This window comes from Sinohyriopsis cumingii, chromosome 9 (assembly GCF_028554795.1).
Source record: "Sinohyriopsis cumingii isolate HCF-2022 chromosome 9, ASM2855479v2, whole genome shotgun sequence".
Taxonomy (NCBI): domain Eukaryota; kingdom Metazoa; phylum Mollusca; class Bivalvia; order Unionida; family Unionidae; genus Sinohyriopsis; species Sinohyriopsis cumingii.
This window is the reverse complement of record NC_142969.1, coordinates 59,441,247-59,454,884: the sequence shown is the minus strand read 5'-3', so window position 1 is coordinate 59,454,884 and position 13,638 is coordinate 59,441,247. Positions and strand designations below refer to the sequence as shown.

Sequence of the window (13,638 nt, the reverse complement as noted above, 5' to 3'; positions counted from 1 at the left end):
ACACAAGCATATCCAGAAAAATCAGTGTGGGTTTTTCCTTACAGAAGTATATAAAGGCCCTTTAATGTGGCTTTTTCATTACAGAAGCATATCCAGACACATCAATGTGGCTTTTTCCTTACAGAAGTATATACAGACACATTAATGTGGTTTTTTCCTTACAGAAGTATATACAGACACATTAATGTGGCTTTTTCCTTACACAAGCATATCCAGACAAATGAATGTGGCTTTTTCATTACAGAAGTATATACAGACACTTTAATGTGGCTTTTTCCTTTCAGAAGCATATCCCGACACATCATTGTGGCTTTTGTCTTACAGAAGTATATCCAGACACATTAATGTGGCTTTTTCCTTACAGAAGCATATCCATACACATCAATGTGGCTTTTTTCTTACAGAAGTATATACAGACACATTAATGTAGCTTTTTTCCTTACAGAAGTATATCCAGACACATTAATGTGACTTTTTCCTTACACAAGCATATCCAGAAAAATCAGTGTGGCTTTTTCCTTACAGAAGTATATAAAGGCCCTTTAATGTGGCTTTTTCATTACAGAAGCATATCCAGACACATCAATGTTGCTTTTTCCTTACAGAAGTATATACAGACATTAATGTGGCTTTTTCCTTACAGAAGCATATCCAGACACATCAATGTGGCTTTTTCCTTACAGAACTATATACAGACATTAATGTGGCTTTTTCCTTACAGAAGCATATCCAGACACATCAGTGTGGCTTTTTCCTTACAGAAGTATATACAGACACATTAATGTGGCTTTTTCCTTACAGAAGTATATCCAGACACATTAATGTGGCTTTTTCCTTACAGAAGCATATCCAGACAAGTCAGTGTGGCTTTTTCCTTACAGAAGTATATAAAGACACTTTAATGTGGCCTTTTCCTTACAGAAGCATATCCAGACACAGTTATGTGGTTCCATTTGTCAAAATTAATTGACTGCCACTTATGTTGTTAAAAAGTGATGGTAGAGCAGAAATGCCAGTTTTTATATGAGAACAGGAATGTTTCAACAAAGGCATTTGGTAAAACATTCAATAGATAATGATAAAATTTACTATTGTTGTTTATTTTCATTGCTATTGTTTATTCATCATGTGTCATAACAATGGAATATGTCATTCACTAGAACTCATATAATAGCTGAGGCATTGTCACTTAATGCCAAAAATAGCATGTCTGGCATTTTATGCCATAGATAATCAATGTAAAATCTTTCTGTTCACTTTCAAAATGTCACCTAGTGCTTGATTATGGCAAGTGCTTACATCATTGGTTTGAAGTTTTTTAATATTAATAAGGTTTCATCTTTTTAATGCTTGAAGCAAAATTGAATATGTGCCATTTCCATGCATTAACTTCTTTTTAAGACCCTGTGGGTGGGTGGGAGAGATTTGTTACAGTTAGAAAGATTTTCAAAATCATGCATCCTGGAGAAAATACTATTACATTAGCATGGTAGGAAACTCAAAGGAAATTGCTTTGTAATTTTTGCTGCAGTTGGATACTTATTTTTCTAATCATAATTTGTAATCATAGTGTCCACTTCATAGTTATTTAAAACAATGCTTGGCCACTTTACCTATGAAAGCAATTTATTTGGCCTTTCCTACAGGTAAGTTTATATTAGAATTTGTTTTATAGTATCCACTTCATAAGTATTGTTTGTTATGTATATCTATATTGTGTAATTGATTTGTCCATAATTGGTGGTAGGAGTACCTGACTGATATCGTGTTTTCTGTAAACAACATATTAAAATGATAAATTTTCTTTATAAATTAATTGATTATATATTAAAATTATTATTTGTTGGTAAAAAGTTTTAATTCAGGACACTGATATTTCCCTCAGAAAAACATGTTACCTGCCCTTTCTGATGTAGCTTGCTAAATTTTGGTAAACAGACCTGACCTTGTTTATGAAATTTGATGGAAAATTCCATTATGATGACAGTGTATTTTCAGAAAATGATTATTATGACAAAGGTCACGTGGACAGGTATATAAGATTGTTTACATTGGAATCTACTCATTCCATTCTTAACTTCAGTCTTAGTGAAATCTATTTCAGTTGTGTTTCAGTTAATATTTGAGAGGATTTATTATTTAAATTATTAACTGGAATACAAAGTGCTCATTAACATTTCTGGTCAAAATGACTAATTTGGAATTATTGATAATTTACTCAAGGACATTTTGGATTATATCAGTACAGTTGGCACATTAGGACATTCAAAACTGCTGCCACAGCAGCACATTCATTATTGGAATTAGTTTGGAACACAGGTGGAACTCATTCAGAACCATACTTTGGAACTCTGTAATAGAACTTTTAGGACTGTTTGGGGTTTAATTCAAAATACTGTAAGTTCTTTTTAAAGTTTCACTTTGTATGATAGGAAAATAAATTATTTGGTTTTTTTTCTTTCTTTTCTGTTACTTATTTTAAGACCTTTGAGTCATAACATGATAGTGATGCTTCAGTACTTTTACCTATGTAGGCTGCCACATGGTCCTTTCTTGCAGGTAAATTTTCACATAGGGTGTAGCAATGTATATCCTCTGAGTTCATAAAGCAGACCATTCCTGGCTATACCTGTATATAATATCTTGTCTCACAGATTTAGACTATATATAGGCAGGATGAAGTGTAAGCTTTGTAAAAATTGGAAATATGGAAGTGACAGCCATTCTTAATATCTACCTTGCTGAGGTTGACACTTTATGAATATGCATCAGATATGTGCCTGTTGGACTGAAGCTTTGCAATGTGCAGTACTGGGGACCCCAAAAAAGGGGATGTGCAGAATGGCACATTCAGAGATTAAGCTAATGAGCTACTTTTTGAAGAGTATCATTCTCCAGAACTCAGCTGCCTCAACATGACAAATCTTTTTTTGGTGAAAATGCATGACACTGATGGCCATTCTCTATCATCTTTATTTGAATGAGATCTATATCAAATCAAGCCAAGTCAGATCTATATCAAATCAAGCCAAGCAAGATCTATATCAAATCAAGCCAAGTCAGATCTATATCAAATCAAGCCAAGTCAGATCAATATCAAATCAAGCCAAGTCAGATCTGTATCAAATCAAGCCAAGTCTGATCTACATCAAATCAAGCCAAGCAAGATCTATATCAAATCAAGCCAAGCAATATCTAGATCAAGTCAAACCAAGTGAGATCTAGATCAAATCAAGCCAACTAAGACACTGTCTCACAAATTAGAAGTACTATTCTGTTTTGACTGGATGCTGCAATATGTCAGCCATACATCCCAGATTGCAACAAGTCAACACCACAGTCATTCTTACCCTTTAAGTAAAAGGATGGAAAGTCTTTGTTAGGTTCTTCTACTCCACACCACTCAGGACTCCTGTAGATCAGCATTTCTCAGCATAATGCCAAAAGTCACTCAATGTTCTAACTGTCCACATCAATGCCACTGTACAGACAGGATGTGGTTACACTGCATTCTAATGCCTTTGGCTCTCAAAAAGTGCATATAGTGATCATCTGGAAGTGACCATGTTCCAAAATGACCATATTCCAGTCAGGATGTTCTGTGAGCATTGTGAGCCACCCCTTCAGACAATCTTCAGCTATGTCTCAGATTGTACAGGATTCATTGGCATTATCCCATTCACCTAGAGACAACAAAGTATGCTCACAGGCTCCATCATCTTTGACAGATTGCACTATGAAAGAAAACTCTGCCTTTTGGGCATAAGTCAAGAAAATCTTTCACTTGTTGCCACCGAAGTTCTCTCCTCCTCTTCCATCATCGGCTTGTTCAACATCAGCTGACTTACTAATCAAGATGGACAAATTGATATGCAAACTGTTACCAGATTCTGGGCAAGTCGTTTACTCTTGGTTGTTTACACAGGCAATTTACAGGACCCTTGCATCCACAGACTCTTCCTTCCATCAATTTTAGTAGAAGGTTTTATAAGATCCACACTCCAGAGACACTTTAGCCTTGGGGATTTCATAACCCTACTCAGTACAGATTGATTGAAAGTCTTTTAATGACACTGTATGTTGGACTTATGGCAATCTTCCAACTAGCAGAAAACAGTTTATCAAGTGCCCGCTCAAATCCCACAGGACATGCATGTCAGTCTGGGTTTTTTTCTTCAGATTGTGTGCCTCCTAAACATATTTGCTTGATATACCCTGGCCAATGCTGTAACAGCAGTGACATGCTTAAAACTGGCAGAAAGAGATACAGTGCTGTCCACTTCACCACAGATCACAGCCAGTTCTTTTAACCTCCTCTTCCATAACCAGGCCCAGGAAATACATAAATAAGCTATTAAAAAGACAAATTTTCCTTATACACAGCATCAGGCACTGAGGAGGGATTTTCAGGGAAGTAAACATAATAATAGAAAGGCTGCCACTAGGACACAGCAGACTCCCTGTCCTACTAATCCTATATCTTGAGAAGGCAACAGTTCTCAAAAGAATGAAAGTGGACAAGAGGCAATGACAAGAAAATCATTTCTGCCCTAGTTTTGTTCCATTCCAGCCTCCCAGTAACACAAAATGACACCATTTTCATACTGCCTGTAATGGGTATCCCAGTGGCGTCAAGGCTTCTGTTCTTTGCTGTTTTTAGAAAAGAAATTACCATAACATTCTGGAATTGGCAAGTGGTTTCATTGTCTTTCAGGATCACATTCAGTACACCCCTTACGTTGTCCAGGGTCCCCTCACCTACAGTTGTTGCCAAAGACCTGTTCAAGTCAACAAGAAATAATCAGATTTTTTTTACTGTTGTTAAAAATTTTGTTGTCACATATCAAAAGCATTCACAAGTGGAATCTGTCATGGGTGCTAACCAGACTGAATGAAACAATGCATGAAATGATCTTGACACATTTAATATAAGACCTGTTCCCTACTCTACTGGCATTGGCAGAATCAGCAAAATACATGCCTTGTCGGTTGACTGAACTACAGAAAGTTTCAACTGAATGGATTAGTGTACTCATGATGGTCCCTGTTTTAATATCAAGAAAAGGCTCCCACTAATTGAAAATAAGTTTCTTTTGGTTACGTCACTTTTTTTATCCCAGACCATTCATCTTGAAGTTACTTACAGGACTATGAGAGAGCACTGAAGTGGTACCCGAAAAAACCAAACCATTTATTCTTACCTCTCAAAGGTACTCCTGTCCTTGATAAGGCACTCCTGTCCAGGATACGATTGATTTTCTGCTCTGCATATCAAGAATTAAACCAAGCACTTGAAGTTAGGTTAGTTATAGCAAGCAGTAAGATAAGGTAAAGTGAAACTGTTCCCTAAATGACATTATCGAAGCCATGGGATGGAGGTCATAGTAAACTTTTTAAAGTTTATTTTGAGTTTCTAACTCAGATATCTTTCATCCCAAATTGCTCAGTTTGACCTGGTGGGGCATATCACTGCAGTACAACAGGTTACCTTTCCAGGTCATTTGACAGTTTCCTAAGGACTCGGCTTTATGACTTCAGTTGATTTTGTGAGGGAAATTATTTTCTTTAATAAATGCTGCACATCAGCAGTCAATGTTCCAGCTGGGTTACCTATCAAGAAGCCACCTCACATACCATAGGAGACATGACCTCTCCTGTGTAAGGGGATGTAACTCTCTCCACCTCTTACCTGTTCTCTTAAAGTATTATGAAAAGGTAAATATCTGAAGAAGAAACCAAATTTTTCTTGTAAAGTATGTTTCTTTGATAAAATTACCTAATCATAATACATATATGGCCTCCCAGCCTCCGCACAGTTACATTCTTCTAAGAGAGCATTCATTCTGCTCCAGTAGTAACTGAAGTATTCTTGGGATTTGGCATTGATCATTATATAAAAGGGAGATCACTCTGTTTAACTGCCACCTAGGTGGGCAGTTAACTTTAATTTTCTTAATTAAAATGTTTTTCCTGGTAGAGCTGGATTTGCAAGGTAAGAGGTAGTAGTAGTTCTCCTAAACCATTATGATTGGGTAGGTATTGTCAAGGAACATATTTTATGAGAAAAAAAACAGTTTTCTTTATTTTTCTCAATGCATCAAATTTTTGTGCTACTTCACTGGTGTATTCACTTGCACTGTAAAAAAAAACAATGTTGTGATGCCAAAAATGGCTTGTTACACTGTAGGTAATTTTATAAAGTATTCTCATGCAAAGAGTTTTTAGTATTTAGGGGTACAGTTTGGGTTTTTCTCTTTTTCTTGATTCATTGGTTTTTGCTTGAATTCACATAGAGTTCAAATATGTGCATTATGTATTGAGATATAATGGCAGCACATTCTTACAGGAAATATTGTGATGTCAAAATGGTTTATTGACATGTTATACCTCTGGTATTTTTAGATAGTACTGTTACACAAAACTGTTTTATTATGTTTGGGTAATATTTTGTTTTGGGTTAATTTTTTCTCGAGTTTTTGGGAGGGAGGAGATTCGTTTGCTTTACTTGAATTTACATAGAATTCAAAATATTTTACTTTCTTTTTTCAACAGACTAAAAAAAGAGCCTGATCAAGTGACCCCCCCTGCACTAAGAAGACAAAAGAATATTAAGAAAAAGAGACATGGTAAATTCATTTGCGATCAAAATATTTTAGCCACTCAGAATCGATAATTTACTGAATTTACAAAATGAATTTCATTTCATTTTATTAAATTAATATTCAAATATAGTATCTCCTAATAGATTCACTTATAAAAACAATTCTTGCAGTATAAGATTAGTGTTGTACTTTGTACGCCACGGAGATCTAACAATTCTCTTACTGTATATAGTTTTCACATGCTTTCTTTATCACGTCATTTAAATCTGGCTGTCTGATGTTTGTTCCTCTAACAAATGTATGGAATAAGTAGACTTAACAAATGAAACATTTGAAATTTGCAGTCTTTTATTCTCCAATTTTTTAAAGTTATATATTATTTTAAGTGAGGGGCCCTGAGTGGCTGAGTGGTCTGAAACGCTCTCCGTTATGGATCACTGCCATCTCACCTCTGTCTGTGTGGGTTTGAGTCTCGGATTCGGCTAATGTGGGTATGTGGGAAAGCTTTCCAGTAGCTTCTCATGGGTTGGTGGTTCTTTCCGGGGTTTTCCCAGGTTCTTTGTCCACCATTAATACTGGCCACCATGTATAGCCTATCATGTGCTGAAAAATAGCATTAAACCCTACAACAACAACAACATTATTTTAAGTAAAGATTTAATTAATTTAGAGACATTATGATATTGTATTTATCTGATTCATATAGAGTATTTTAATGTCAAGTAACTAACTTTATTATCATGAAGTTATGAAATCAATCTATGATTTGTATAAAAGGATAACAAATAGAATCATATGTATGATTATATTTGTATGAAGTTTATAATTCTTTTGGTAATGATTTTGTCCTTTGTTTGCATTGGTTTTAAAATATATCAGTTACTTGTACAAGTAAAACCCATAATAATGCAAGTCATTAAAATGGCAGCATGGCCCCCAGTACAGACAATGTATAATCAAGAGGTTAGTTAAACTGATGACATTGAAATTTCAATGCACTTTTTCTGTGGGGAAGTATTTTTTTTTAAATTTTAGTGCGATCCTGCTTATATTGTGATGTTTTTCTTTGGACCTGAGCATCTTGTTATAATGTGTTTTACCAGTATTTAACTTTAATTTATTCCAAATATGACGGAGACAATGGAGCAAAGTGACATACTTAGAGATGTTGAAATCTGAAAAAAATTTAAAGCAACAAATATTCCATGGGAACCAGGATATTGAGTTAAAAACACCAGAAGCTAAAAGGAAAACACAAGATATTCAGACAAAAAATACTATATGTTCCAACAACATTGGATTTCACTTTGTTCTAGGAACATTAATGCCTACAAGTTTTGTAGAATCACAATGAATCTGTTCACATGGTCGACAAAGACTGGCTTTCTAAACTTGGAAACATCAGGCCAGACAGAGTTGTTCTGCTGTTTGTGCTTTTGACATAACTTGCAAAACATCATATTCTGTGCTTTGTCATTTCTGTCAAATACATTAACATTAGGATTAGTCTCTGTTACCTCCAAATCCAGCTGAAAAACATCTTTCTGACTGTATAACATATTGATGAAGGGAAGTAACTCATTCAGGTTAAATCCCCTTCGTTCCAGTTAGGTGACAGCTGGTATCTTAGATTCAAACAGTTTCAGCTTTTGCTTCCTTGAATCTATTAAAATGTTTACTTAATTTTGACCATTCACCATTCTTTTGATTGGTAAAGTACATCAGAACACTGTTATACATTATGTATGAACATTTACATAATTTCTGTTAAATTCATTCATATTTTTGCAATTTTCATGCCATTCAGTATTGTCAATGTTGGTAGTATGCAAATTTCACTGGTGAAATTGCTATGTGCTGCTATATTTTAGTGTATTGCACTTTTATTTGCTGTATGCACATGTTTGCATTATATTTTATTCCAGAAATGGCAACAAAATGCAACAAGAGCATAGAATTTAAGATTGTAGAGGACAGTCATGAGACCTATTTGTCCTGTGCCATCTTCACAAACATAATAGGTGTTCACAGTGGGCAGAAGACATCTCATTCAACACATCTTACAAACTCAGCTCAAGGATAGAGAAAAAACAAGGACACTCAAAATCATAGGAGCATGACATTTTAAGTCTCCACCCCACTACACCTCAGAATGTTTAATGAGTTTTAAAGCTGTCAAATGCTACCTGCACCCTTTGTGAAGACAAAGAAAAAGCATGGTGGAAACTGCAACTGCAGACCTAACTGACACCATGACAAGTGATTACAATCCAGTATTGGAACTGCAAATACAGCGTGACCCTGCTATAACATGGTAGTTGGGAGCCATAAAACCCGATCGCATTATATACGGAACTGTGTTATATGCAACCAAGTCATTTAGCTGAAGAAAATATATCCCCCTCATAAAAAATGTGTTTGGGTGGGTAATAAATGCGGGCGGTAAAATACGCTCTTCATTGGCACAGTTACCATCTTAAATTGATGCATATTAAATGAGATATACACCTGTGGTGATAACAGAGAAGACATAATATAATAGTTTACTTTATTTAGAGAACCATGAATTGGTTCATATACGTGAATCCTGTTTATATATAAATGTCTAATGTATAGCATGAATAGAATATCAACACCATGGACTCACCTGCAAACCTCATCATATACATTGAATCCACAATACAAGTGATTCCATCGAAATATGCACACACACAGCTTTAAAATATTCATTGATTTTTGTAACAGGTCATATTGGTCTGAATTTAGTGGAAAAACATAGCACAATCATGTAATGAATAACAAAACACAGGTATGTTCCAAGTCGGTAAAAGTTAGTTTGTGTTTTAAGCCGCCGTTGGTAGCGTTTGTAAAAATAAACTTTTTTCCTACAAAAAGGAAACTTTCACAGCACAGCTAACGTGTTCTGGTCACGTTGGAAAATGCAAAAATCCACCAGATTCCATCACTTTTATTTAAGTTTGGTACTGACTTCCTTTGAAGAAAAGTTCTTTGCTGTTATTGAAAGATTGTAGTCAGCTTTCTTTGATGAAGGGTGCATGTGTTATTGAAGTCACTGCTAAAGGACAGCTTTGGAGAACCAAACAAATGCCCATTTCTTATTGTGGTGGCAGCATCAAATAATTGTATTTTATGATTGAGATTGGTATTTTTTCAATTTGCTGAGTACGTTTTCATAACAGTTGGTGCTTCAAAGGTAATCTGTTCCCTTTGAAATTTCAGCAAACTATTTTTTCTGGGTACATTTTTAAAAGGAATTGGCCGTCTTTTAGACTATTCTAGTTACTGTCCCTCCATGCCTACTGAATAAACCAGTAAGTAAGATGTATTTTTTTTTTTTTACATTTGTGGTAGCAGCATGATGCTGCCTTCCCCGCATGCGTCTGAAGATTAACAAAGGGTCAATGGACAATAGAGACACAGGTGTTCTGATGACAGGGATTATTACAGAAAATGTGAGTGTTCTGAAGGATTTAATTCTGAGTGAAAAGAAGAGGAATTTTACTTACCATCCACATACAAATGTCAGTCTTTGTAAATATATTAATTACTAGCGAGCGGTCGAAAATCCGATGAAAGATGGATTACGAGACAATGCTTCGTCCGGTTGATCTCCGTTACCAGAAATGTCAGCGACAAAAAAGTGGATATTTCACAACATACAGAACTCATGCTAGATGTCAAGATAAGCAGATTATGATATAACAATGCACTGTTTAGATGGTTTGTCAGTAATGACAAAGAATTTGTTTATGTAATAATAGATAAATTTCAGTGCATTTTATATCCAGTTTGCGGCTTCCTTTCATGGGGCCTCTGAATTTCTGCACTCCAAACCAATGTTGCCAATAAATAAAAAGCCACACGGTATGTTTTGCAGCCAATAAGGAAAAACAATCCAAGTTTGCGACATTGGCGAAGACGTATGCGATCCCAGAATAAATTTTTTATGCATTTTTTTTCTTCTTCTTACTTTTAAGAAGAAACAAATACTTCTTCATGTGCGAGAAAAATGCATATAAAATTTCAGGAGCTGAGCCACGATCTTCTTGCATTATTCATACGTGATCTCTTCCCCAAAATGATAAGCAACTTTTTATGGTTTTTTTCGTACTTTTTAAGATTATTTTTTTTTGTACACAAGAAAAATACATGTATATGAAATTTCGGGAGCCATGCCATGACCGCGTTATATCCGAATTCGCGTTATAACGGAGCGCGCTATAGCGGGGTCACACTGTAATTTGTATTTTATAATAGACATTATTGTCAGAGATGTTGGTGAGTGAATTTTTTCGATAAATAAACAGCATCCAGCTGGGGATAAGTCCCTTTCCCCACCTCTGCATAGTTTTGGATATTGAAGCTGGGTGTGTGGGTTTACCATTCAATTTTATGGGCCAGACTAGCTTGTAAGTCATCTATCATCTGGTGTATACTGTCTCAGCTACTTACCAACTGGTCCAGATGTCTGTCTGGACATTCCATGTATGGTTTTAGCAGTCATACTGCTGTCATATTTGGCTGGCTATGTCTCAACAGAACTAACCATGACAGCATATTACAGCCAGCACACTGCACAGCTGGACCCATCATCTCTGTGTTATACAGCTAACCTACATTATATTTGGAGCCATCTGACCCAGCCAAATTTTCCAGTCCAGACGGGCATTCCACAGCAGTTCCACATCAAAAGGGCGACTCATCAAGTGGTGGCACATGCATTTACAGCCTCTTGTAAGATTTGATTAGAAGAGATGCACTCCTGCTTATTTCTTGCATAAAATTTACATTATACAGCCACCCTGTGCTCTCACTCTCTCTATGTTCCCCTCATGTCATGGGGGCGATTTGAGAGGTGAGAAAGCAAGTGGCACAAGAGCTGCCCAATAATTTATTAGTTAAAGCCCCAGTTTCTCCAAAAACCTGTCAGGAAATGTATTATAGAAGAGATGATCAATGCCAGAGATTGCAGGAGTGTTTGTCAACAACAGCAGAATCTTCATGACCAAATGAACCTTCATAGGCAGGGTTCCTGCCAATCTCTGTGAGTCACCATTCCTCCAACTCACTGGTGATCCTCCTATGAACACCAGGCATCTTTTTAGCAAGACTCAGATTAGCCTGTCCTAGAAAAGATTGGGTGGTCTTAATTCCATCAGAGGATCCCAAATCTTGTTCATCCAGCCCCTTTCACTTTCATCATTCCCTTCATGATGGAACCGCCAGGTGATCCAGTGAAGGTGTATGTTCTACAGAGGGAATAGAACTTTTGCTTGTGAAACTGCTTGTGAAACTGGTGGTAGAGTGCCAGCAGAAAAATGAGACTTGGGACAGGCTCAATCAATAAATTTCTACCCCAGATTTAGAGATAGAGATGGTAAATTCCATCTGTCTTTTAATGGAACCCCATGCTACTCCTTGTCTTGAAGGGAGTGTTTGATCTCAGTTGAGATCTAGATAAAGTGGGCACATGTAAAGGTAGCCTTGGGGTAACTGGTCCACTGCCGCACTAAATATACCAAGGAGCTGAAGAAACATCCTTGATGAAACTAATATTTTGGCTGATGCCTTTTCCAATGAAGAACAATACTTTTGGTGCATTTGGGAGAAGGACACACCAATTTTGATTAGTGTTAGAAATGTGTTGTCTATACCTATTGGTGGAAATACACATAAATCTTAAAAATTAGAAATAATCTGTTCAGGCATCAGTCAGTCTCTTGGGTTGGGGACCATACTTGCTACTAGTCTTTGTTAGAGTCAGTGGCAAGTGGACACCACAAGAAAGGAATCTTTATATCTGCCTGTTTCAAATGAAGGTCGTTCTCAATGTCTCCCATACTTATGTGGAACACATTCCAGGAAAGACAGTACTGATAATGTCAGACAATTTAATCATATCTCTTCTAATAAGGAGAAATAAAATCGTCAGACCTTTATGATCTGGTATTGAATACTTTCATTGGTGTTCCCAATATCAGATAAATATTCAAGTCGACATGTCCTGGACTGACATTTCTTACTCCTCTCCAATTTTAACATATCCAGACCACATTCACCTACATTCCAAAAATGGAATTCTCCTTGGTGTTGATGTGGCTCAATTCCTCTAAGTTTGAATCAACTATCATATAAGACAAATAAACTATTCATTCTCTTTGATTGACCGGTAGAGAGAATCAAAGCTGCAGGACCCTTCTGTACTCTCAGATGCTGTCTGAGGCACACAGACAATATCCACAGTGACCATAAAAGACCATTCCTACCACATAAAGCAGGAAAGCAAGACATAATCCCATAAGTGCTAGCCAAGGGAATTATTAATTCAGCATACTCTGTGCTCTCACAGGATCAGATACAACTTTTAAAGATTTCAGCTCTTGAAATACGAATAACGAAAGGAAACAAAACTAATTTATGTTCATTATGTTGTTCCCACTTGTCAGCTTAATGCAGGTCAGCAAAACAATGTTAAAATTTGTATTCTGTACATTGAAATGACTTTAGGTGTTAGTTTCGTGTGATACATTTTGTGGTTTTGAACGTGATCATCTTTTCTGACTTAGATGTTTTGGGGAGTCTTGAAAGAGAAACATCTTTAGATTTAGAAAAGGCATATTTTACAATCTAAAATGTTCTTTGATTCCATTCAGTATTGGTCATGTATGAACCTTGAAAAGATTTATTTCATCCTGGAAGAACCCTGGAAATGACCAGGAAATTTATCTTTAGAAAAGCATGGGAACCATGCATGCAGAGCAGCCAACCATCAAGATTTTGGTGTGAATTTCACTACTCTTGATTGTGATTCATGGATTCACCCCACATTAAAAAAATCCAATTCTCAATCAGCTTAAATCTGGAATAAAATAACCTTTATTCTGTTAAAGTGCTAGTTGTGATATCAGTAATGATGCTGGTAGTAGCCATATACTGCTAGTTGTGATATTGGTGTAGTTTTATTGAATTGGTACAGTTTACCCTGTAGCAAGTATTTTAATGTATTTTAAAATAT

General features: G+C 36.0%; 1 protein-coding gene across 1 annotated transcript in view; it reads left to right on the top strand.

The window, feature by feature from the left end:
* LOC149791896 (uncharacterized) overlaps positions 1 to 13,638 on the top strand; it is a 198,587-nt gene that overhangs the window by 136,891 nt on the left and 48,058 nt on the right. Inside the window, exon 17 of the mRNA XM_089969492.1 lies at positions 6,553 to 6,626. Coding sequence (XP_089825618.1) covers positions 6,553 to 6,626 — 74 coding nt within the window. The remainder of the gene's footprint in view (positions 1 to 6,552; positions 6,627 to 13,638) is intronic.